At 47.5% G+C, this 25,981-nt stretch overlaps 2 protein-coding genes across 2 annotated transcripts; one reads left to right on the top strand and one right to left on the bottom strand.

The window, feature by feature from the left end:
- Positions 1-5,315: 5,315 nt before the first annotated feature.
- Positions 5,316-17,383, top strand: LOC134162398 (methylcrotonoyl-CoA carboxylase beta chain, mitochondrial-like). Its single transcript, XM_062616136.1, is given in 15 exon segments — positions 5,316-5,617; positions 7,381-7,577; positions 8,650-8,862; positions 9,292-9,350; positions 9,352-9,369; positions 9,992-10,142; positions 10,145-10,169; positions 11,503-11,661; positions 11,663-11,687; positions 12,529-12,620; positions 13,774-13,930; positions 14,532-14,654; positions 15,222-15,370; positions 15,816-15,897; positions 17,294-17,383. Coding segments are annotated over 15 exon segments (1,836 nt in total). The 3' UTR covers positions 17,378-17,383.
- Positions 17,207-25,194, bottom strand: RPE65 (retinoid isomerohydrolase RPE65). The gene is made up of 14 exons (XM_062616135.1): positions 24,977-25,194; positions 24,054-24,136; positions 23,529-23,679; positions 22,854-22,961; positions 22,621-22,762; positions 21,824-21,971; positions 21,217-21,298; positions 20,991-21,123; positions 20,731-20,870; positions 20,000-20,129; positions 19,400-19,514; positions 19,210-19,304; positions 18,994-19,105; positions 17,207-18,176 (listed from the first exon to the last, which is right to left on the bottom strand). The coding sequence occupies exons 1-14, from the start codon at positions 24,985-24,987 to the stop codon at positions 18,025-18,027; spliced, it is 1,602 nt and encodes a 533-aa protein (XP_062472119.1). The 5' UTR covers positions 24,988-25,194; the 3' UTR covers positions 17,207-18,024.
- Between the last annotated feature and the right edge of the window lie 787 nt (positions 25,195-25,981).

The raw sequence follows: 25,981 nt of genomic DNA, 5'->3' as shown, positions 1-25,981 counted from the left end.
AGGCTGGGATTCTGTGAGTTCAGGTAACTGTACAGGTACAACCAACAAGCCATGTTCCAGCTCTGCCATTTCAACCCATGAAAGTCACATGTATTTGGTGGCACCCCCACCAGTTGCTGAATTTGCAGAATCAAATTCTATTCTCTTCAGCTTGTACCAGTGCAGATCAAGACAGACTCCGGCCCTGCAGCGGGGAACTGTGCACGCTGTTAGGTTATGCCTTCACTAGAATAGAACTCTGCTCTTCTCCTCCTGTGCATTTTTGCAGGTGTAAGACAAACCAGAGCTCACATTTGCAGCAATGTAAGCAAGTGTACACACACTCCCTGGCTTCCCCAAATAAACCATGCTTCCCCAGCTGTAATTATCATGTAATTATTCATGGCTTTGTAAGCTCTTTGTGGCAAGAGAGAAATGCCAGCTCCCAGAGCCACGAGCCAGCCTGTCACCCTCACATCTCTCCCTCATCTCCTTTTCATCTCTCCCAGGAGTTTGGTCTCCCAGTATTTTTGGAAGAGGGGCAGAGTCTAAGGCAGAAGAGCTTCCATGTATGAACAGAGCTGCACAGTACTTCACTCCTTAGAGAAAGCCTTGTTTGAAGTATTCCAAGCACATGTGTAGGCCTGCGTAATAGTCTTTTTGCTTGAAAGATAAATGGTTAAGTCCTAAAAGCTCTGACCTGCTGAAATTCAAAGCCCAAAACGCATGCCTTCCTCCTTCAGCCTCTCTCTTGCACAGGACACGCCACCAACAGCAGATGACTTCTCTGAATGAGAAACAGAGGTGGCCACCTTCAAAAACTTCAGCTCCTCAAGAGCATCTTCGAATGCTCCCTCTGCAGTCAGTGGAGAATGGGGCGCTTCCCTCTGCCTGTCACTGCTGCCTTCCTTTCTCTTCCCCTCTCTCCTGGGGCTACAGAGGAGGTTTGTCCTCCGGGGCTGTGTTAACCCTCTGGAGCACCCAGACCCTCTGTTTACCCACCTCTGTATGGCTGCATGGCTGGTATCACTGGCTGGTACCTCACAGTACTTGATCTGTCCTCAAAAGCGATGCAGCCCAGTGACAGGAGTAGCTCAGCACATGGCCCTGGACTGCAAGGCAGCTTCCTCTTCTCCCAGCAGTTTTCATGTGCTTTTCCTTGCGACTGAGAGTCTGGGAAGGTGAAACAGGAATTGTGACCCACTGTGATCCTGTGTTTAATTCTGTGACAAATACATGTGGGTAAGGGTTTGATGCTGATATGTATTTTTATAGGTGTGATACAGCTACTGCCTCGTAGAGCTGCAATGAAGAAAACTTCCATAACTCAACACATCATCCTCGACTATTTACACAGTTTGTAAGACATATCCGTCCTTTCACACCTCTTTATGTGGGGATTCATAAAACCTCAGATCATCCAAAATAAGAAGCTGAATAGTACAGAAACAGCCTTTCATCTGATACACCCTTAGCTGGACTTACATTTACTCACATTAGCTGAGGATCTGACTCCCAGCTCCTCCCACATTCGGTCTCACATCTTCAGAGCAGCTCATTTAACTCCTTGTGCTCTCCTCTACCTTCCAACAACTAAAATCATCTTCTTAGGAGCAACTGCAGACACTGTGCCCAGCGTACCTGCCAGAGACCTGCTGCTGCTTTGGTAGGAACACAAATAACATCAAGTGGGCAAAGGAAACGACTTGTTTTGTCCAATTTGCTTTGAATGGATCTGGTCTGGTTTAGGATGATGCAAGCCCTGAAAAGCGCTGTGAGCCTCTTGGCACTTCTAAGCCAACAACCAAAACCTGCTTCAATTTGGACAAATTTCCAGGCCACAGTGGTCAGGGCACCACTGAAAGATCCTGGGTATTAAAGACCAGAATCGAAATAAGAAACAGAAGCTACCTGAAGGGGAGGGCGCTGTGGGAACCCGCCTGCCTTTGGTCTGACAATGCAGAGTGTGTTCTGGTTTCCCCCAGCATCCGGTGCACTCCAGCAAGTTGCTAAATAAAGTTGAGCCAAAACTTCACTGAGGGCTTTGGTGTTGCTTTAAATGGCACATCTCATCCCTGCTGGCGGGGCTGCAGCTCACGGTAAAGTCAGCAACCACATTAACAGCTCTCCTAAAGGCTGCTCTCTATATTCTAAATCCTCAGCTCGAAAGCTGCTAAAATAAGCACTTAAAATAACAACTTCAAACACTCACACGAGGCTGCATCCATTCAGAAGAGCTATTTTTTCCCCACCTCACTCGATTTCCCCTCAGTGCTCATTACACAAAGGATGCTCCATGCCATGACCAGAGAGAAAGGCTGGATTTCCGCTCCGGACTGGCATAAGTCAATTAGAACCTCCTGGCTCCTAATTACAGGATTTGTTATTTATACCAGGCTGCCTCCCGGTACAAACCCCCAGTGACTGAGGCCTTCTCTTCGTGATGAACATTCCCTTGGATACATGTGGAGGCTGCAATGCACTGAAGAGTGTTTCTTTTCCCTCTATTCTCAGCAAGCAGCATTCAGATTCCATGAGAGTGCTTAATCCCCTTTTAAGCCTGAGTGAAAGCAACCTGGATCACAGGCAGCATCTTGTGATTGTGAACACAGATTCTATCTACTGGAAAAGCTGTAAAATAACACAGATTCATAGAATTGCTTAGAAAAGACTGTCAAGTCCAAGTATTAACCCAGCACTGCCAAGCCCACCACAATATAAGCCAACACATGGCCTGCAAATGACAATGACATAAAGGAAACTGCTATGCAACACCAGCAGCTCAGAGATGATGTATCTAACTAACAGTTCATTATAGAAAATGAAATTAAGAGCATGAGAATTAGAACTGAACAGTAGCCCCCCTAATACATCCAAAGAACAAACTACTAAAAGTCTTGTGAATCCAGGGAAATGATATATGGGTCCATTTAAAACAAACCCACCAGCAAAGAGAAACAACAGGAAGCCCAAACCTCACTTTAAATACATACTCAAGCCTCCTTCAGCAAGCTGAGCACCCGGCCCTTTCATCACCATCAAGACCTCTTTGAAGTTCAGGCCTCCTCAGATGTATTCTCCTGCTTTGCATGGATTCTCCTTGCCCGTTATCACCTGCAGGCAGAGAGCACAACAATTCACACACATTACCACAGCTCTGTGTAAAGCTGCAGTGTTTCCTGTCGCTCACCCTCAGCTCTTTAGGAGCTTCTCAGACTGCTGGGAGGAGAATGTTCTGGTTACACCATGGAAGCCACCGCTTCTCTGGGCACCCTGTGCCAGCGCCTCAGCACCCTCACAGGGAAGAGCTTCTGCCTAAGAGCTCATCTCAGTCTCCCCTCTGGCAGGTTAAAGCCATTCCCCTTGGCCTGGCCCTACAGGCCCTTGTCCCAAGCCCCTCTCCAGCTTTCCTGCAGCCCCTTCAGGCACTGGAGCTGCTCTCAGGTCTCCCCTTCAGGAGCCTTCTCTTCTCCAGGCTGCCCCAGCCCAGCTCTCTCAGCCTGGCTCCAGAGCAGAGCTGCTCCAGCCCTTGCAGCATCTCCATGGTCTCCTCTGGCCTCGCTCCAACAGCTCCACGTCCCTCTGGTGTTGGGGTACCTGTGGACACCCCGCACCCCAGATAGAGCAGGACACGCCTTGGGTGTTTTACCTTTGAGGTACCTGTGATGCTCCTCAGCACTGCATTTGCCCTGAGAGAGCCCTGCCTGCTCCTCCCTGAGCTCTCAGGGCTCAGCACAGCTTCATCTCCCCACCGCAGGGCTCAGGACAGGAGCTGATCTTTGGTATCATACACAGCTTCTTACCTACAGACTGTCTGCTGCCTGTGCTGGATCCTTACATCCCAACCGTGTTAGTCATTGCTTAGTTATCGCTGGGAAGCCTTCTTCATAGGAACAGATAAAGAGCCCTCTGGCAGGAATGCGTTTTAATGAATCCCCTGAAAGGCAGCACACGGTAATTTCTAGAAGGCGATGCCATGACTAACAGTAGCTGACTGACTGAAGCAGCCCAGGGACAGGATGAGGTAGGGAAGGAAAAGGAAAATCGGGTTAACGTTAAAATTTTAATGATGACTTCAATGGGAAAGTGTTCAGGCATTTTGACCGAGCAGTTGCGGCTCTGAATGGCTTAAAGCTATTCTGGAGAGGAATGGTACCACTCCAAATGTTGTCTGCGAGGGCCCAGCACTGCTCTCTGCAGGGCACAGAGTCACAGAATCAACCAGGTTGGAAAAGCCCTTTATGCTCACGCAGTCCAACCATTGCCCAGCACTGCCAAGGCCACCACTGCCCCGTGGCACTGAGACCTTGTCCTCATGGTGATGGTGTGTGAACACCTGCAGGGACTGAAGCACGGAATCAGGCTCTACAGCCCAAGGACAGCTATGAAGCAGGGATGTTCACTTCACTTATTAGAAGGATGAAAGGAAACAATTCACTCTTGTTAGTAAGACTACTAAATTCTGTTATCACACCGCAGACTCACAACACAAACGTTGCTCTCTATCTGAGACCCAAGTTAAGCTAAAAGTATCTTAACCCTATGTTTTCCAGGCACTTGCTTTCCCTATATCAGGACGGTGCCCGCAGCCCTGCCCTGGGCAGCCTGTTCCAATGCCTGAGCACCCTCTGGGGCAAGAATTGTTCCTCAGCTCCATCTAAACCTGCCCTGGTGCAGCTTGAGGCCGTTTCCTCTTGCCCCATCCCTTGTTCCTTGGGAGCAGAGACGTGCAACCACCTGCACGGAAAGAGGGTGTTGAAAACAAGACGCTTTCTGGCCAGGGTGTATTTAACAGCGGGTGAAGCCCCGGCACGTTGTTTCTGAAGCTACAGCAGGTACTGTAACGTTCTCTATTCTCCAACAACATACAGGTCACGGAGGAAGCCCCTGCGCTGCGTGTGCCCTCAATGGCACTGATTTCCTGGCGCAGCAATTCCCTGTGCTCCCCGCCTAGCTCTTTAGCGTTTTCCCTCCCGTGGCACCGTTACCCCCGGCCTCCCCTGAGGCTCCAGCGCTGCCTGAGGAGCAGAAGATCCGTGCCCGGGACAGACCCGGAGCCAGGAGCCCGGGGCCGAGCGGACCGAGCCCGGCGCACCCGGAGCGGCAGGACCCGGCGGCGGCTGCGGCCCCGGTAAGGCTCGGAGGGGCTCGGCGGGGAGAGGATGCCGAGGGCAGGCAGCGGAGCCCCTGGGCACGGGCGCTGAGCGGGGCCAGCCCCACACGCCCGGTCCCGGGTGCCCCCACAGTACCCGGTCTGAGGCGCGGGGTCCATCGAGGGGTACGGGGTTAACGCATTGGAATGAAAGCTGTTTCCTTCTCGCTGTCAGCCCGCAGTGATGTGGAACGCGCTGTGCTGCGGGACGGCCCCCAGAGCCGTATCCCTGCTGCTCCCGAGGTTAAGCACCTTAAACGGCGTGTTTGGAAGGGAGCACAGGGATCTGTGCAAGCAGCCAGCGCGCAGGCTGCAGGGTGAGGGCTGGGGAAGGACAGCCGGCATGCTGCCCTGCCGCTTAGTGAGCGGGAGAGCGAAATACAGACAGTGTGCACCAGCTTACCCTGCTCCGGACGGACTCATCCCGTCTGTGCACCGGCAAGCGTTTGAAGACAGCCTGAGGAACAGCGAGGCTGTTGTTAAAAGGTAATAAGCTGGGTTTGGGGTGGTTTAAAACTGCTGCTGCTTGTGAGGTGATGTGAGAGTTACTTATGGGCACTTCTAGGAACTGCTTAACATAGGAAGAAGCACAGACCATGGAATGGTTTGCGTTGAAAGGGACCTTAAAGCTCATCCAGTTCCACCCCCCTGCCACGGGCAGGGACAGCTTCCACAAGGGCAGCTTGCTCCAAGCCCCGTCCAACCCTGCCAGGGATGGGGCTTCCATCTCTGAAATCCCAATTGAGAAGCCCAGAGGTTAAAAAGCCCTAATAATAATAAATTTGGGGATGGGATATTTTCCATTTTGGAGCTTAACCCAGCTCCCCCGCTGCTCTTTTTTTTCAGGCAGTTTCTCTGCAAAGTGAATTTACCACGATCAGGGCTTAAGAACTTCAACCCCCCTAAAAGAGGAGCCTAAATGTGCCCGAATCTACACGTGCGTTGCATTAAAGCAGTTCCTAGACCTAGAAAATTGTTTCTAGACCTCCGGAAGAACCCTTTTGTGTTTGATTGTGAACGCAAAGGCACAAAGGGTGACTCGGAGCTTCCAGCTCCCGCCCCAGCAGCGGTGGCTGTTGCCGCACTCGGTCGTGATTCGCCGATGAAAGCAGGAGAGCGCATTTTGTGTGCTGCTCCTTGAACAGCCGCCTTTGCTCGGAGGGGTTCAGAGGAGCTGGAAGCGGAGCTGGCAGAGCGCACTGTGCCCTCCTGCGGTGGCTGTTACAGCAGCGGTGAGGATCCTTAGCTTGCGGCTCGGAGGTTTTCCAATCTCTCCTGTCCGCAGGAAGCCCCAGTAAGATAACGGAGTCCCGCACAGAGCGCTGTGTAAGGAGTTAGGTCAGCAGTGCGTTTGGTTCGAGATGATTCATCTTGGTGGAAAATGCTCTATTTGAAATAAATGAAGAACCTGGTTTATTGAAGATCAAACCTATTCAAGATACCGCATTTCTCTGCAGTTTATTCAGTTCTTCATCTGAACTTGGTGCTGCCCTGGCAATGAGGGGTAATTCCCCTCCTCATGGCTGCAGTGGCACTGCAGTGTTCACTACATTGAAAGTGCAGTTTCCATGCTGTTGAGTGTGCATTTCTTCTAGATTTACTGATTTCTTCCACTTACTCTTCTGGATTTAGTGATTTATTCTACTTACCAGTTACTGATTTTTGTTGAGGGGAACTGAAGGAGGCAGCCCCTGAGCGGATTCATCCCTAGAGTAGTTGCAACATGGTAAATCTCCATGCTGAATTAGGCTATCCAATTGTAAGAGCCTAATGGATAGCTGCAAGTGTAGATAGAGGCTGACGTTGTTGTAGTAACTCTCAAAGTTAGCTTTGGTCACTGATGATCAGCCTCTGTCAGTGCTCTGCTTGCGGGCTTGCTGGCAGAGATTATGATCATACACTGTGAAATACTCTGTTGGGTGTATATGGGCAACACCCAGTGCAGAACAGGGATTTAATAACAGCTGCTAGCTAGGAACATAAACTGCAGATAGAATATTAGTATTATTTCACTCTGGTTTTGTCTTTGTTAGGTTTTGAATGACAAAACTTAAATGCTTGCTTTAAATTACATGGCTTTGCTTTTTGTTAGACTTTGTAAGGAGCAATAATCCAAAGATGTGACTTCCTCTCCATCCTCAAACCGTTATATGAAGACTGCAATACGTTTAAGTGCAGTTCAATGTGCTGAAGTGTCACTTGCGAGTAACAGTGGTTTTGATCAATGGAAGCTCTGTTTTTCAACCCAGATACTTGGAGTTGCTGGAGCTGGTCAGGAAAGGAGGGGGAGACAAGGCCGTTGGGCGTCACACCCAGAGGAACAAGAAGCTGTTTGTCCGGGAGCGCCTGAGGCTGCTGCTTGACCACGAGTCTTTCCTTGAGCTGCCTCCACTGGCAGGGCTCAACATGCCCTATGGGGATGTCCCTGCGGCTGGGGGCCTTACCGGTAACGGCAATGACTGTCGTCTAGATGGGAAATCACCTTTAAACATGATCCATGTTACAGCTAAAGATGGATTTGGGCTCAGGGGGTTGTTTTGAGCAGCCCGGTGGGGATGCAGCCCAGAAGGAAAAAGGGGTTTGAACCAACATGATCCTTAACACAATTTGAGAGATGCTGTTTGGGTGCAGCAATGAGTAGGTGATGGCAGGCAGGGTACATCAGTTGTGTTTGTATGTGCTGTACACCTTCCCAGAGTAACCAGCCTTGCTCATGGAAGGTAAAGTGTTTGATCTTGCTGGGAAAGGAAGAAGGATGCACACAGTAAGTTTTATGGAATATATTAGTACCTTAAGAATATGCTTTCCTAGGAAAATGAACATCAGCTCTAGCAAGCTGCAGATCCCAACACGGAAAAGTTCAGCTGTATTATTCTTCTGTGAGTTTTGCTGGGAAATCTGGGAGAAGCCTTTAAAGAAAAAAGGTTGGTCCTTTCTTCTAGATTCAGTGACTTATTGTACTTCCCAGTTACTGACTTTTGCCTCAAAAAATCTAGGACGATGTGTCAGGTAAGCTGCTGTCTGTTAGAGGAAAGGGAACCAAGTCACTGGGAGACACAGTTTATTTTGTGTCATTTTTCATATCATAGACAAGTCTTTTCATTGCATTTTGAAGAGTGGGTCCAGTTCAAAAAGTAACTAGAAGGGCAGAGTAGGAAATCCTGTCTTTTGTCACAGATTGCTATGGTTTCTAGCTTTATATGGGTAATTTGAGTTGCCTTCCCTGTTATCTCAAGGGATGGAAGTCAACCTTTTCTTCTCATATATTGTCACCAGGAGTACGTTGACTTCAGCACCTGTTTTCTGTCATTTAAATCCCTTTTTTTAACTGCCTCTGCCTTTAGCTTGCTGCTCCAGAGGAACTACAGATTTCTGCCCTCTGCAGTATTTGCAACTTGATTTGCAGCTCCTTGATACAGTATTACCAAGAGAACATCCTAGCTGTAACTTGCCCCCTTGTTTCATCTGGAGTATTTTGGAGAGTCCTGCTAAGTGTCTGTCTGTGAATCCACTTACAGGAGTTGGCAAAATCTGTGGGGTCTGGTGTGTCTTCATGGCAAACGATGCAACTGTGAAAGGAGGAACCGTTTATCCCATTGGGGTGAAGAAACAGTTAAGAGCTCAAGAAATAGCCATACAGAACAGGCGGGTATCCATGTACCTGCTTGACAGCGGGGGAGCATTCTTACTGTAAAAGCAGAATTGGTCCAGGTTCCTTCCACTGTACAGAGGTCACATTATCACAAAGACTACTTTTCCCCTCTTCACACTGAAAGCGAACACAGAAAAAGCTCTGACCTGACTTAAGGAATTGTATCCCAAACTAAGTAAAAAGGGAGACTGCTGAAGTCATGTCACAGATAGAGAAAGGATGAACATGAGCTTCCCCTTCCCACGTTTGCAGTCTCAGTTTGCGTAGAATGAATGGGTTTCAACAAAAATGACAAAACTTACCTCTGCGTTCAAACCACACGGGTACTTTTGTGTCTGAGGGGAATAAACACTGCAGGCGATGCTGGACATGGAAGCTTCAGGTGGGATTGTTGGTGCTGACCTCCCAGAGTCAGTTGCAAGGCGTTTGTGAAGGAATGCGGAGGAAGTGCTGGCTTTTGAAGCAGATCACGGAACTCACTTTGGTTTTTGTGTGCAATGACAGGCAGAGCTGTTTCCTGACAAGTCACACGGTGGCAGAGTTTTCTACAATGAAGCGATGATGTCCTGCCATGCGAATCCCTCAGGTACGGTGTCACCTGGAGTGCAAGGACATGTAGGACACGTAGATGTACCAACAGAGCCCTGAAACGGTTTTGTTCTAGTACAGATTCTAGGAACAACTCTCAAACACACAAAAAATTCCTGAAGCTCACCCTTCCTGCCTGCGGGAGTTTCGAATGAACCGTGGGGAAGGGAGATTCAAACTCACATAAGTGAATACTCCATCCTTAAGGATGCATTTCCAGAGAAGCTGTGGCTGCCCCATCCCTGGCAGTGCTCAAGGCCAGGTTGGACACAGGGGCTTGGAGCAAGCTGCTCTAGTGGAAGGTGTCCCTGCTCATGGCAGGGGTTGGAGCTGGAGGAGCTTTAAGGTCCCTTCCAACCCAAACCAGTCTGGGATTCTATGATTATATGCTCATCTTCTAAGTATTTACTGACTGTGATGGAAAAGCATCAAATCACCGGGTTATTTCAGAGTAAGCATTGAACTCTCTCAGAACCAGCACTGCTGTTCATGCTGGTATTTACAGCTCTAGTTCATTGCTCCCCAAGCTGTGATTTAGCCTATGAAATCAGCGTTAATGGTTTTGCCTTTCCTTCTCCCCTCCCCAGCATCTTGAATTGTTTGGTTTCTGTGTCCTTCAGGCGGCAGTGGTGTGTGGCCCCTGTGTGGCTGGAGGTGCCTACATCCCAACCATGGCAGAAGAAGCTGTGATTATAGATAAAGTTGGTACATTATTCCTTGCTGGCCCACCTCTGGTAAAAGCTGCTACAGGAGAATATGTCTCCCCCGAGGACCTGGAGGAGCCAGACTTCCCTCTCAGTATGTGAAATAATTCTCAGGAGTAGTAGAGAATTCAGCATACTTAGCTTTAAAAACCTGCTATTTTTATCCTAAATTGATGCAACATCACAGACTGGTTTGGGTTGGAAGGGACCTTAAAGCTCTTCCAGCTCCAACCCCTGCCACGGGCAGGGACCCCTTCCACTAGAGCAGCTTGCTCCAAGCCTCTGTGTCCAACCTGGCCTTGAGCACTGCCAGGGATGGGGCAGCCACAGCTTCTCTGGGCATGTACATGGATGAATGATTATTATATGCAGAGATGTTACATAAATTATGATAAAGGTTGTTATTCAGTTATATACATGGAAGTATCATGGGGTTAGATACAACTCTTTGAAATCAACAAAGTAACATGGCATCGTAATTTCAGCTTTCCTATTGAAGGAACTTTCCACTTCCATTGTGGAAGTGAATCCCATTGTGAATATTACATATTCACACACTCTGGTAGAAATCTCATGTTAAGAACAGAGGTCAGGATCAGGGTCAAAAGTGGAACCTGTTACCACACTGCCTTCCTCCCCAGGTACAGCTTAGAGAAGCCAAATGGAAGTAAAATTAAGTGATGTTAAGGGGTGAAGCAGGACTTGACACATCTGGGTTTGGTTCCTCATTCTCCCACATACATTCCGAACAAGCTCGGGCAAGTCAGTGCCTCAGAGGGACCAGCTATGGAAGAGAGGTGGTGACTTTTCTTTCCTAATGGAAACCTTGTCAGGATACAGCTATCAAAAAAAGTAGCAGTGAGTGTGCAAATACTGTGGTGATGGGGAAAATGCATCAGGAATTCTTTAATACAGATAAACACAAAATCCACAGGGAAGAACTTGTCCTCACTGTGAATTTGTCTGGGGTTTGGATTGCACAGAAATTCCACTGACTTAACTGCTTTCAGCTCATTCGTACAAGAACATCACACATCAGGCAGGTGGGAGAGTCCCGGTATGGATTCAGGTTTTTCCTTCAGTTTGTTTTAGAATCACAGAAAAGTTAGGGTTGGAAAGGACCTTAAGATCATCCAGTTCCAGCCCCCCTGCCATGGGCAGGGACACCTCACACTAAACCAGGTCACCCAAGGCTCTGTCCAACCTGGCCTTGAACACTGCCAGGGATGGAGCATTCACAACCTCCCTGGGCAACCCATTCCAGTGCCTCACCACCCTCACAGGAAAGAATTTCTTCCTTAGATCCAATCTAAACTTCCCCTGTTTCAGTTTGAACCCGTTACCCCTTGTCCTGCCACTACAGTTTTCTACCAATCGGAATTCAGGTTTCATCAATTCAGTGTTAAGAATGTTGTTCTCTCTCCCAGTGTCAGTGGCTGCAGTGACCATTTTGCATCTTCAGAAAAGGAAGCCTATGAATGTATTCGAAACATCACCTCCACACTGAATTATGAACCCGTGCCAGAGGAGGCCATAGAGCACCACAGCCCTTTGTATAGCTCTGAGGAGCTCCTGGGACTGGCACCACAGGTGTACTCTTCCTGTCAAGTTGGTAGTGTGGACAGATGCTCTGTTCCTTCTTCCTTTCAGTGTGCTCAGTTTAAAGCCATTCCCCCTTGTGCTATCCTACAGGCCCTTGTCCAAAGCCCCTCTCCAGCTTTCCTGTAGCCCCTTTATATACTGTGTCAGTATGTCATGTACCATGTTGGCTGCCTTGAGCATGTGCACCCCTTTAGTGACCTCTTTAAGTGTCCTCCCCCTGCCTTTCCCCCCACACCTCCCAGGGAATCAAGGCTTTGCCTTGTCACGTACATGCTGCATGGAAATGCTGACTGAAAACCCCACAAAGCTCAAATCAGACTTGTTTGAAGTTGGGACAGACGCTAACACAGAAGCAGAGACATGCTGAGCTGCCCATGTTGTTTTCATTGTGTTGCTCTAGAAGGGATTTAGTCTCCAAGGATGCGAATCCAGTATCTTTTCCAGAGGTAAATTCCTACATTTGAGGGGGTTGACTGTAGAAAGTGATGTAGCTTTGAAGGCAGCTTTTAAATTGTGTCTGGAAAAAGCCTGAGCAATCCACAGCTGAGTGGTCCTTATGCACGCAAGCCGTAACTGCACACGCTGGGTTTTGTACAGCATTTATATGCACGTGAACGACTGTGCTCTGTAAGACTGAAGTAATTTTGGAGCTGAACTTTGCTCAAAATACATGGTTGGTAACGAAATGTAAACACAGATCTGGTGTTTTGTGCATACTGAGTATTCAGTGGAGTGGAAGATGTAAAAGGGCTTCAGTGCTCATTTAGGCTGAGTATTTGAGTAAGAGTGTCTTTTAGCAGAACTGTCCTGTTTTCACTTGGATTTCTACAGTAAAGACTGTTTCTTTGCAGATTCTGAGCCGTCTGCTGGATGGAAGCAGATTCCAAGAATTCAAGGCTCATTACGGAATGACATTAGCAACAGGATTTGGCCATGTGGAAGGGTAAGGCTAGCAAAATGTATGGACACACTGCATATCATAGAACCACAGAATGGTTTGGGTTGAAGGGGCCTTAAAGCTCCTCCAGCTCCAACCCCTGCCACAGGCAGGGACACCTTCCACTAGAGCAGCTTGCTCCAAGCCCCTGTGTCCAACCTGGCCTTGAGCACTGCCAGGGATGGGGCAGCCACAGCTTCTCTGGGTGCCTCAGCACCCTCCCAGGGAAGAGCTTCTGCCCAATATCTAATCTCAATCTCCTCTCTACTTGTCTAATAGCTTTCCCATCATCATCAGTTTTTACAGTGATCCAGTAACAGTGTTTATGAAGTTCTGAGTCAGTCAAAGATTGGTAACAAAATAAGCTGATTCCTGTCTCTTGAGCTCTGAATTCACCACGTCCCAGGCCAATCGCAGCAGGGAGTGATGACAAATGAATGGTTTCCATAACCTGGTGATAAGATTTATTTGTTCACAGGAACTACCAGCCAGACAGTTGCAACACTGAAGTCTCAGCAGATTCCTTAGGAAATCAGAAACAGCATCTTTCAAAAGTGTTCCTTTTCAAACTGAATTCAAAGCTCTCATCCCTTGCCCCATGTGATGGAGATGGGATAAGATGCAACAAAACCTTGTGTAATTCAGATCAGACTGCGTTATTAACACATTCATGAAGCATATAACATTCTGGTCAAATCATATTAGGGAAAAAAAAAAAGGTAGTAAAATACAGTTTTTGAGCTTCTTTAGGTTGAAAGCATGAACTTTTCAAGTTGACTGTTTTGTTCTATGATGCAGGAATTAAAGAGAGCTCAGAGTCCAGGCACCTTGTACATTACCTTGTAGTAATGTCACCTTTCTCACTCTAACAAGGCCATCTATAGCTTTACCTACTCTCTGGGTATTAGTCTATTCTAATACCTCCATGCTTTATGTATCAGGAATACTGTAAGGCTTCTGGTTAGGTGCGTGTGGGTCCTTGAATGAAATGACACATGTACCTGCATCCTTTTACATGCTGAACTTCTGTAAATGATAGATCTGTGTGTGTGTGTGTGTGTACAGATATTTACATTTCCATCCTTCAGAATGTTACAAGCTACAGTGCCGTGATTTCTAGAGCTCAGAAGTGAAAATGTTCTTGAGTCTTGCTTTGTAGGCACTTGGTGGGGATAGTGGCCAACAACGGTGAGCTGTCTCATGATGCTTCTCTCAAGGGTAGCCACTTCGTGCAGCTGTGCAGCCAGTGGAGCATTCCCATCCTCTTCTTCCAGAACACAGCTCCACAGGTAGCAGAGCCAACAAGCATCTCACAGGTATGGGATGTTCACTGCAATGTGCTTTGAATATCTTTTAGAAGAGCGAGGCATTAAAGTACAGCATGATTTTGGCCTTGAACACTGCCAGGGATGGGGCAGTCACAGCTTCTCTGGGCACCCTGTGCCAGCGCCTCAGCACCCTCACAGGGAAGAGCTTCTGCCTAAGAGCTCAGCTCAGTCTCCCCTCTGGCAGCTTAAAGCCATTCCCCTTGGCCTGTCCCTACATCCCTTGTCCCAAGCCCCTCTCCAGCTTTCCTGCAGCCCCTTCAGGCACTGGAGCTGCTCTCAGGTCTCCCCTTCAGGAGCCTTCTCTTCTCCAGGCTGCCCCAGCCCAGCTCTCTCAGCCTGGCTCCAGAGCAGAGCTGCTCCAGCCCTCGCAGCATCTCCATGGCCTCCTCTGGCCTCGCTCCAACAGCTCCACATCCCTCTTGTGCTGCTGCCCCAGAGCTGGACCAGGACTGAAGGGGGGGTCTCCCCAAAGCACAGCAGAGAGGCAGAATTGTAAAGAAATCAATGGTTTGGAAATACAGAGCTGGTGGGAGCAGAGGGAATCTGGAAGAAAAATTTAAAGGATCTAAAATCTTGGCTTCCCTTCCAGGCAGAGGCTCACACCAGCAGAGTGAAAGCCCAGGCCTCCATGATGGCTGCTGTTGCTTGTGCTGCTGTTCCCAAAATAACCATTGTAGTCAGTGGCTGTTTTGGGAGCAAGAGTTACGTTATGGTAGGAGTGGTATAAATCTGATGGGTTTGGCAAGAGGCTTTTCACCCTATACCATGGTCTCACAGCACTTCATTTTTAAACCACAGTTGGCTGTTGTTACAGACATTTAACTCAGTCCAATCTTTTAACTGCTTTTAGAGTAAAACATGTATCTCAAGCTCCTATTACTGAAAACTTGGTCTGCAGCTAAAAGCATAGAGCCAGGTCTGAAAATCACATGACCTGAAAGCATCCCTTCTTGAGGCCAGTCCTGCCTTTTCCTCAGCACATGTTTCCATGGAGCAAGGAACACATCTTGTGGGTGTGCTCCTCAGTACAATAGGGTTCTTTGCGCCGAATTAAACATTTAAGTGCTTGGGGAAAAAGGAAAAGATAAAATAGCAATACTGGGGGCAGTGGGGATGGTGATGGTGCTACAGGGTGTCTGTACTGATAGAGGAGCTGTATCATTAATCTGTTACAAATTAAACTGTACTATAAGGTCAAGACAGAATGGTTCAACCATCCCACACCCATCTTCTTGGGATTCATTTCAAGGACTTTCTTCTCTGCTCTTTCTTTTTGTAGCGTGGGAGATCGTTCAGCCCAAACTTCTTGTTCTTGTGGCCTAATGCACGGGTTGCTCTTGTGGATTCAAGACAACTCTCCACAGTCCCACAAGCTGGGGACAGTGGGCACAGAGGAGAGGAAGCACAGCTGAAACAGCTGAAAGAAAAGTAAGGACATGAAATAGAAACCCCTGCAGGGCTTAGTTAGTTAAATTGCCCGCTTGCTCATCTTACAGCTCAATACACCCCAGACAAATAAAGCAAACCTCACCCTACTGAATATTTTACTTTTCCTTGTAATTCTATGACTCCTCTTAAGATCTTCTCAAAGAAATGCAAATGCTTGCCTAAAAACCCCCATACAACCCCAAATGAAGATAGTCTGCTGTGTATTGAACAGTGGTGATCATCTGTATGTGGAGGCTGGCCTGTACTGCAGAATGATCAGATCTGGCATATGTTATTTAGTGGATTCTAATGAATTTTAACCATAGGTCTGCATATTCACTTGAGATTTAAACATATGCCTTTTCCATCTATAATTTTGTTTCACTGGCACAACAGTTTTTAATACATTGTTGTGCTTTTGAGCTTAATACTGTGTCCTCTCCAGGCTAGAGGAAGAAACCAGTGCATTTTACTCCTCTGCCAGACTCTGGGATGATGGCATAATTCTACCTCAAAACACTAGAAAGGTGGGTTTTCTCATCTTAGAATGTTTTATTCTCAGATCTCCAAAGGATCTTGAGGCAAATGCTTGTGACTCGCTCAATGTCAGTGGTATGCAGAGTTCCACAACCAGCTCTCCCATTTCTCACTCCATTTTCTGTGGAATTTTAGCTTTAGCATCTTTTCTCTTCCCCAGTAATCTATCTTAAACGTTTCCTCACTGAACCTCTCGGTTAACTTTACAGAACCAAATGGTATCCAAATCCTTTCTTTTCAATCTTGCATCATTGCTGTATCCTCACTCTTTGAAGTTCAGCTCTCTTGACATAAGATACTTTTTTTTGCTGCTTCCTCTTCCTGCTTCTAATTTACTGCCACATTTGGGATGCCCCCCTGCCTTTTTATTGATTCTTTTAAGTTGACAAACTTCCATCCATCCCATTGGACTGTCCCTGAAAGCCGCCACCTTTGGTCTTTGCTTTTTCCTTGTTAGATTCTTTATTAATTGTTCTCTATGCTTCTGCAGCTTGTTTAAAGATCACAAATGGAGCTATCAACTAATCCTCCTAATTGTGATACATAGTTATGGTAGCATGTACATGTGTTTTCTGTGGAGTTTATGGGGACTTTGATGAAGGGAGAGCACCAAGTAGTATTTTCTAATACTAGAGCCTCTCTAGGAGCTACACATGGAAAGAAAATTGTGATAGTTGAAATGAATCGTTGTCATTCTCCTGTTAATTTTCACCAGCACACAACTCCTGTTTGCATGTGGAGCTGTTCTTACACTTTGTTTTGCTCCTTTATCCCATAGTTTGTGCTAATAGGTGGAATTCCTGCTTAGCTTTCTCTGAACTGACACCATGTGCCCATTGAGATCCAAAATGTGGTGTTTTGTACATAGGCTTTTCACAGACAGTGTGTGCTGCAGCAGCAGTGAAATAGGCAGAATGATCTTGTGTTTAAAGGCCAAAAGCAGTTCAGTCCCCGTTGTCATAATACATGAAAGATGACTTCCTAAAAAAAGATGGATGTGGAAGAGCAGAATGTTCTAGTTTCCAATACGTGACTGGCAGGCTAGGAGCAGAGTTCTGTAATACCAGAAATGGATTATCACAGGACTTACTTTCATTGGAGTTTTACAGCGATTCACCACAATGACTTTAAAAGGGTTGGGCTGTGTCTGCATGCAATGCATGAAGTTTGGGATCCAGAGGACATTTCTTCCTTTACATTTCCCTTGCCCCAGAGGTACTTCACACTGACAGCTATTGCCCCTGACACTACGGCCAACAACTGCTCATTCACTGTTTTGCAGAAAATAAGAACAAATGCTTTACTGAACGAGTGCAGAAGGAGGAGGATTTACTCATTTCTTGGTTCAGAGCCTCATTGCTCCTATTACTTTCTGGTTTTAATCAGGTGATTGCACAGTGTTTGAAGATCATGGAACAGCAGAAGTACCAGGTTGTGTCTCGGTGTCAGCATCCTGTCATCAGGGTGTAACTACAGCCACAGTAAAATCATCCTTTTGAAGTTGCACCATGCACTAGAAATCTTTAATAAGTGATTTTCTAATTCTTTGATACCATTAATAAAAACATTAAACCACGGCAGCCAAACAAGAATCCTGGATTTTAACTCCATCAGCAATAAATTTGTGTTTTGAACCACAGCCTCTTACTACATCAGCTGAAAATTTATGTTGTGAAAGGAAGGATTCAGCTGAGGGGCTGTAACACTCTGAGGAAACAAATTCACCCCAAGTGATACGAGTGTTTTCACAGCCATGTTTCAGCCTCAAACCCAGAACTCTAGAAACTGCACTTTGACAAAAGAAATGGCAAAAGAGCAAACACATAGACCAGTGTGCGCACTAGTGAAGGACAAAATGCTGCTGCCACACACCATCGGGCCTGCTGGCTCAAGTTTCCAAAGCAGCATGGAAAGGCTCCACTCAGATTGCTCTGAAGATACCACAGGAGGGGGTTTAAATCCATAAGGCTTCAGTATAAGCTAAAAATTACCTTTTCCTCAAAGCACAGAGCAGAGCCCAGAGACTTTTCTACCTAATGTTACCAGAGGACTTATAAACAGAGGGGGCACCTTTCCAGAGCTGGAAGAAGCCAGATGTGACGTGTTGCAGGCAGCAGTCAGGCTCTCTTGAACATTCCATGGAAGGTCACGGGAATGTTCACCTCCACCTCAGCCCTGGCCACCTCGCTCATGTCCTTGGCGCTCAGGATCAGGAGGTAGGCAGGCTTGGGTCCCACGCCTGGGCTGATCACAATGCTCAGCACCACCCCTAGATAAGAAAAACAGGATGCTGTCCTGCTTGGTGCATCTCCTCACTGTGAGGGTGCTGAGGCGCTGGCACAGGGTGCCCAGAGAAGCCGTGGCTGCCCCAGCCCTGGCAGTGTTCAAGGCCAGGTTGGACACAGGGGCTTGGAGCAAGCTGCTCTAGGGGAAGGTGTCCCTGCCCATGGAACTGGAGGCGCTTTAAGGTCCCTTCCATCACAAACCAGGCTGGGATTAGTATTTTTCCACATTATGAATTCAGTTATAAATTACTTCATAATTCTGTTGAAGCTTAACATGACAAGATGCCCATTTTGGCTCCTGGTGTCCCTGTGTGGAATGGATGAGACAGCTTAGCCCTGAGGTTGGTTATTTTTGTGCTCTCTGAATCAGCCATTCAGAACACAGGAACAACCCTACCCTATCATCTGTGAAAGCATCAAACTGCAGAAGATGAGAGAAATGCAAGCATGGAGCTTGAGGTTACCTCAGCTGTCAGGGAGTGCTTCTGCAGAGGATTAAGTCCAAGGAAGTAAGAGAGACTTAAAAGTGTTCCCAAAAATGCACATTTTCTGCTTCAGTTAAAGAAAACTGTTAAGAACAAGCTTAACAACTTTTGATTTTAGTGGGACTTAATGCCCTGCACAGGCACTTTGTTGAACTGGGAACAGATAATACAAAATCTGGTTCTTAATCAACCAGTGAGAGTTTGCTTTTAAATTCAGTGGAGCCAAGGCTAATCCCATAATCCTGTTTGGAGATGAGGAACTGAGGGAATAACTGGATTTCCAAACCAGTGTCCCTGACCAAAACATCAGTCTTACCATCATCTTCCTCCAGTGCATCCGGATGGGAAATGAAGATGGGCTCTGATGGGTACGAATCTGGTTCCTGCCACACCCAGGTCTCCTTGGTTTTAATGTTCAGCTTGCAAAGCTAAAGGAGGGAAAACCAAAGTCCACATCTCAGAAATACACTTTCTTGTCCTTAAACTGAAAACTCATTGAAAGGATGTGCCTCACCCAGTCACTAATAGTTACCTTGTCTGGGACAAAGTGGTTCAGGCCCAGCCCATACGCATATGTGTAAGGTTTCCCACAGTACTTCTTGTAATTGATCTGTGGAAATTCAAAGGCTGCAATAAAAAAGAATACATATTTATGCATGGGGATCAGTGGGATGTGGGGTGCAAGAGGTACCAGTGCTGTTGCTTCAGGGTCATTGTCATACCGTGGCGTGGCCCTGAGAAAATGACTTCTGGCTCCAGCCAGATGGTCTCATCGCTGCGCAAGGTGGCTGTAGCTGTGGTGTAGGGCAGGGTGACCAGGTTCTTACCCATGTTGGCCTGGGAGAAAGGAAAACACCCAAGAGAAATAATGGAGAAATCAATTTCTTACTCTATTTGCATAGAAGTGCTGCAAACTGTGCTGAAGGGCAAAGGCAGCAGCGTGCAGCAGAGCCTTATCAAGCTGCAGAACAGCAATGTGCTTAGGAGTGTCTGCTTCTTCAGTTCCATAGGACCCTAGAGCGATTCAAGTTGGAAGGGACCTTGAAGCTCATCCAGTTCCAGCCCAGTGCCCTGGGCAGGGACACCTTCCACTAGTTAATCCACCAGGATTAACTGCTGCTCCAGAGTCTCAGCTTTGAATAGTAACATATGGGAAATAGAATGATATTAAGCAGGTAAAGAAAACAGACAGGTTCTCTGAAGACCCACACTTTAAGCTCACCCCTCGCCATTAAACGGTTCAATTTGGATTAATAGGGTCATGCATAGCATCAGCAATGCTCAGCCATCAGCCCTGCAGGGAACAGCGCAGACCCCGGTACCTTGTCGATGGTGAGAGGCAGGACATATCTGCGCGCCTCGGGCTGTGGGGCTTTCTCAGCCTGGCGCTTTACTTCATCCCAGTTTGCTCGTAAGTTGGCCAAGTAGAGGTAGTTGTAGACAAACTCAAACCTGCAGACAAACAGCATCACAGACAGAGCAAAGATGGGATTTCGAAGTGTCAGGGTATCAAGTGCAGTTGTTTTCTTCCTAACATTCATTTGCCATCAGGTTTTTGGAACAGCCTTAGGGCTGTTTCCTGAATCCCCCCTCCATGTCCCCATCCCCAGTGCTGGATCCATGTTCTTCAGCAAGCTGAAGGTGCTTTTTCTCTTCAGCAGCCAAGAGAATTTGACCTTCTGTGAGCATGCAGTTTTCTATCAAAATTTTCAGGCAAGATCCACGCCTAGTGCCTGTGCCCAAACCTCCACAAGACTGTGAGATCAGGGCATTGCAGCTTATCCAGCTTTCCAGGACAGTGTCCTTGCGGATTTCTAAACCCACAGGGTGCTACAGCGGTAAACTTCGGATGAGCTTTCAGGTCCCTTCCAACCCCAACCATTCCAGGATTCTATGGTTCTACACAGAGAGTCAATGCAAGTTCCAGAGGTGATTCCAAAGGAGATGTACCCATGCAGGGACTGGTGTCAATGCTGGGGCTTTGCTGGCCCCCTCCTGCTCATGCAGGGGTGGGGGTGATGCCACAGGGACCCTCAGCACCACCAAGACTCACCCCTTCCAGGTACAGAGGTCCACGATCAGAAATCCATTATCTTCATAGGTGTTGATGTGATGGAAGAGGTTGAAGGCCGAGGTGCGGTATTTGATGTTCAGGAGCCTGCCTTTCTTTTTCTCTGCCACATGAAGCCAGACCTGAAGAACAAGCAGCAGCTTGGGTCTGGCTCAGAGCAAATTGGTGAAACCAACACAATGGACCTCCCAGTGCAGAGCTGGCTGCACAGGACAGCCAGTTAGGTACAACATGCTCCTTACCCCCATGGTCTCGTTGGACTCGAAGCAGTCCATGTAGTTGGTTCCCCAAAGGCTCCATGCGGAGAGGAACTTGAAGAGGTTGATTTTCACTGGTGTTTCAACAAACACTATGTAGTTTTCTGTCAGTCCAAAGCTGTTTGGAAATGCACAGGGAGCACATGAAGCTCACTGGAGTTTGCTTGGACAAAACCACGTAGGAGTTTGTGCTGACCCCGGGACATGTTACCTGTGAACATAGGAGGGCTTGAACCTGTTGCTGCAAGGGAACTGCACCACCACCTCCGACTTGTTTATTGGGTCTTCCTTGTCTGGAACAGGATAGACAAAGGGTTATGGGGGATTCACCTACTTTGTATTTGTAGTGTTTAACCAGCAAGGAAGTTCATGGGAGGGGCAGGTAGTGATAGGACAAGGAAGAATGGCTTTAACCTGCTAGAGGGGAGACTGAGATGAGCTCTTAGGCAGAAGCTCTTCCCTGTGAGGGTGCTGAGGCGCTGGCACAGGGTGCCCAGAGAAGCTGTGGCTGCCCCATCCCTGGCAGTGTTCAAGGCCAGGTTGGACACAGGGGCTTGGAGCAAGCTGCTCTACCCATAGCAGGGGTTGGATAGATCAACTTTAAGCTCCCTTCCAACACAAATTATTCAAGGGTTCCATGATTCAGTGATTTAGAAACTGAGGTGTGTTAAAAATAACATTCCTGTTACTTCAAAAGGCAAATAAAAATCTAAACAAGATTAAAACAAGTAACTCAATGACAAAGCTAATTTGAAGGATAAAGAAGTGATAGCTAGGACAAGATTGTCTCCATTCACACAGAGGTGGGGTAGATGCACCTTCCTGAAGAGGAGGGATCCGTATGATGTTATAGGCGAGAGAAAAGTTTTTTCCAAAGCAATTCCCAATGTTGTAAACGGTGCCATCATTCTCGATGTGGGGATGAGCTGTTGCCCCGTTCACAGACACGTATTTACAGAGATCCACCTGAGGAACAAGATGGAACAGTCAGGAGCCTTCCTGGCAGGAGAGGGAAAGTCGCCAGCTCCATGAGGTCAATGTGTCCTTGTTTCAGGTACGGGAAGTTCTTCTTTAAGCCCAGATCACCATTCATGTTGTGAAAAGAAAGGCACCAAAGCCAAACAATTCACACTGTTACAGGGAGAGGTTTGGGATGCTGAGGTCCAAAAAGAAAAGCTTCACAGGCTGGACATTGGTAACACAGCAGAGAAAACCATCAAAGCATAGATTCTACCTTTGTTGGAGTTTTACAGGGCAAATGTAGCTTGGGTCTGGTGTAACTGAAGGCAGCAGTGAAGCTCTGGCAGGAGCCCTACCATCACAGTCACCTTTGGCCAGGCTACAACCTCGCTCCAGTTTGCAAACCCCAACCCTAGCATGAGGCTATGGACCACAGAATCCCATCACCTCCTCATTACATATTACTCAGATCAGCAGCAGTGAGTTCATTTAAGAACTCCTTCCAACTCTGCTCTCATTAATCCTCAGAGCTGGCTTCATTTCTATGTCATGTCCCTGCCAAACCCTAACTCTTGCTGTGTTGTAAGAGGCTGTTATTAAACATATTCATCTTAGTTTCACTCCTCTTATTCAGAAGCCCAGTCTAAAGACCCACCTGCTTAACTGTCTCTAACGTTTCTGGGTTAATTCTGGTTATGAAGTTGGTCTCAGTACAGGCATAGTAATCTTCACCGATGGGGTAGACATTAACCAGGGCATTATCAGTGACCTCCACACCTCTGAAATATGTGAAAAACCTGAGAACAGAAAACAGAGAGGCAGTCAGGGGTTTCTGGAAGTGGAAGCAGCATAGGACACTGCTGCAACATCTCCCTGACCCTGAGGTACCTGGAAAAGATGTTCTTGCATGGGTCTGGGTACGCGTAGGTGCCAAACTCAGTTATCACGATCCTTTTCTCAGTCATCGCTCTCACATAAGCATCAGTCCTGACAAACCTGGGAGGGTGAGGACAAGGCATGTTACAGGTACAGCTGGAACTGCTATGGGCTGTGCAATTGAAATATGAACATTGTGGCCATGAGCTTTGCGAGACCTCTGAAAGCCACTGCCTCACAGTGCATTTGCAGCATGTGGGGTCCAACAACCATCCCCCTCATGGCACTGGGAAGGAATGGCTCCTGGAGAACTGAAGCTGATGGGAAACACAGTGTTTTGCCTAAATATTCTGCACCAAGCACCTCAAAGCTGGTAGTTCTGCAGCTTTAACCAAAACCGGCTGCTAGTTTCCAGACAGCAATTTCATTCTGTCACTGACTGCAGCTGCATCCAGCCCTCTCCTTCCAGATGTTTCGCAATCTGCTCAAAAAGCTGCATTTCTGCCAGCTGTGAGAAAGTTTTGGTTATTTTCAGCTGGTTTTCGTGATCTCACCATTAGAGCTCTTCCAATAAAAGCATGGATTTGACATAACCAGCACCTCCCAGGCCGCAGGGCTTGTGCCCAACACCTACAGTCCAGCAAATGCTTTGTTATTGATTTATCTGGCCTGGGAACAGCCACATACCTCCGGTGATAGGTGACGTGCCCCTCCTTGAAGTCAAACTTGTGGAGGAGCGCCTGGCCATCGAAGAGGTGATAGAAGGGCTCTGCGCCCACCTCAAACAAGCCAGGACCACATCTCAGGAGGCTTCCTCGCAGCCAGGTGGGCACCCTGCCTGTGAAAGATGCAGTGTTGGTACACGTACAACCCATGGCGGATTAGACCAAGATGTTTTCATTGTGTCAACTAAAAGAACAAACCTCATTTTAATATTTATTACACTTGCTTCTTCAACACACAGGAACTCTTCAAACTATCCTGTTTTCTTCACCTACACACCTACTGTAGACCAAGACATTCACTACTGAAATGTCTGAAGATCCCTCATCCAACTGTCCCTCCTCTACCCCAAAACACACTAGCCCTATTGGGTCCTTTATGTCCAAAAGGATGCTCCAGCCCTTGTAAAGGCCCCAAGCTCTGCTGGGCCATGAGCTCCCGAGCACAAAACCTGGGCAAGAGGAGACTAACCTGTCTCCTGTCACCAACCTGTGACATGGGCAGTCACTGGAGAGGACAGCTCCTCCGCTGTCTCAAAGAGCTTCTTGTAGCCTCCAGCGGGATGCTCAACTCTGAAAGGGCCAGGAGAGTTGGGGTTAGCCTGGCTTTGGGATAGCTTTGGAAACCCCCTCCAAGGAGGTGGGTTTTATTTCTGGATGGAGTGATCTGCAACGTGCAAATAATTTGAGAGATCAAAAGGGAGAAGCACCAGCCTTCAGGGGGTGAAAGGCTCAGGGACTATCACTCTGCAGCCCCTTGAGAACCATCCTGAGCACATGAAGGAGAAGGGCAGGCAAACACCTTCACCAAGGGGATAAATTCAGGGCATCAGAATATATTGGTCACCCTGGAGAAGAAAAGGCTCAAGGGAGACCTTAGAGCAGCTCCAGTGCTTAAAATGGCTACAAGAAACCTGGAGAGGGGCTTTGGAAGAGGGATGCAGGGACAGGCCAAGCGGGAATGGCTTTAATCTGTTAGAGGGGAGACTGAGATAAGATTTTAGGCAGAAGCAAAATCCAGCTTGAATGTCACAGCTCTTGGAAAAGCATTTGTTTTCCTCTTTTTGCCTTTATTTTTTAAGTAAACTGTAGTTGAGTAAGCAGCTGAGAATTATTCATTAGGTTCCAATTTTATCTGCTGCAAAACCCGTGGAGACACACCAGACATGGGCTGGTGTACTCCAAAATACAGACTGTTCTCCAAAATACAGACTCTTCTCCAGTACCTGTTGCTGAGCCTTTCCCCCCAGACAGCCTCATCATAGGGTGTCATAGCATAGACACCCACAAAGAACTCCCCTCCTCCTCTTCCCTGGGCTGTGCTGACCCCCAGCCACAAGGCAAGCCCAAGCCAATGAGCCATGGTGGCAATCAGTGACCTACTCCTAGAGAGAAGCCCACAGGAATACTCACTGGCTGTACATTTCCTTCCTGATGAAGGGCCTGAGCCTCCAGCAGCCAAGCTCACAATGAGAGCTGTGCGCTGGGTATTTATGGGACTTTGAGCCCCGCTGAGGGCACCCCTGTGCCCAGAACCACCCCTGCCAATGAGAAAGCCTGGGAACAGAGCCGGCTTTCACCACCAAAATCCTCCTGGGCTTTGAGGGGTTTTGTCTTGCCACTGGCACAAAAAAGGTCTTTGAATGTTTTACTGAGACTGAAATTCTTCCCAAGCAGAAGTGATTACAAAGAAAAAGGAACTCCATACAGAGAAGGGAGGAGTGTGCTGGAGTCATCATCCCCCTCAATGCTGCTCTTACTGCCGCTGCACAGCATCATTTCCCCTCTCCCTTACTTATTCTATTCAGTGCTTCAGTACAGTAGCATTATTAACAGCTGGAGTTGCTGTGTAAGGCAGATTTCTTAAGACTTGGTGCACATAAAGTGGTGTTTTTACACAGGGTGTTAACAGCCCTACACACTCAGAAGGCCATCAAACCCTATCACTGTTTGTTTTACACGCAGCGCAGCAGCCACTGTTGGAGACGACACAAATATCGCCTTAAGAAATCACCTCTAGTAAGAGCAGATACGTATGAAAGCAACAGTGCTCTAAAGAGTAATTTTAGAGATTAACAGGATTAGAATGATAACCGCTTTCCTGGGTAGCCCATCATGCAGGATGAAGACGTCATAATAAAACATACCTTCAGTGCTCCTCCTGTACAAACAGAAGCTGGGCTGCAGTAACCAAACCTGTGGTGAAAGGAGAAGACTGGACATTAAATAGCCACTGTGTTTAATCTGTTACAAGAACCATCAGCTGAAAGGCTGGCTGCTTTCTGTGTTGTTTTTGTTTGCTTTTCACAAGATAAAACTGTTTTCTTTCAGACTGAAGGTTCATTTAAGGCTTCTAACTGCAAAACAAGATCCCAACTTGAGCCTTCAGGAGCTCTTTGACTGAGGCCTCCCATTAAC

The sequence above is a fragment of the Pezoporus occidentalis genome, unplaced genomic scaffold (genome assembly GCF_034315485.1).
Source record: "Pezoporus occidentalis ecotype Australia unplaced genomic scaffold, CSIRO_AGI_Poc_V1 ctg188, whole genome shotgun sequence".
NCBI lineage: Eukaryota > Metazoa > Chordata > Aves > Psittaciformes > Psittacidae > Pezoporus > Pezoporus occidentalis.
The sequence above is the reverse complement of the archived record's forward strand: the minus strand, read 5'-3'. Positions and strand labels throughout refer to the sequence as shown.

Coding starts and splice junctions, on each gene's coding strand:
- RPE65 (XM_062616135.1), bottom strand. Junction 19,305..19,399: donor TTTCTCAGGGCCACGCCACG/GTATGACAATGA, acceptor TTTTTATTGCAG/CCTTTGAATTTCCACAGATC. Junction 19,106..19,209: donor ACCACTTTGTCCCAGACAAG/GTAACTATTAGT, acceptor TCCCTCCTTTAG/CTTTGCAAGCTGAACATTAA.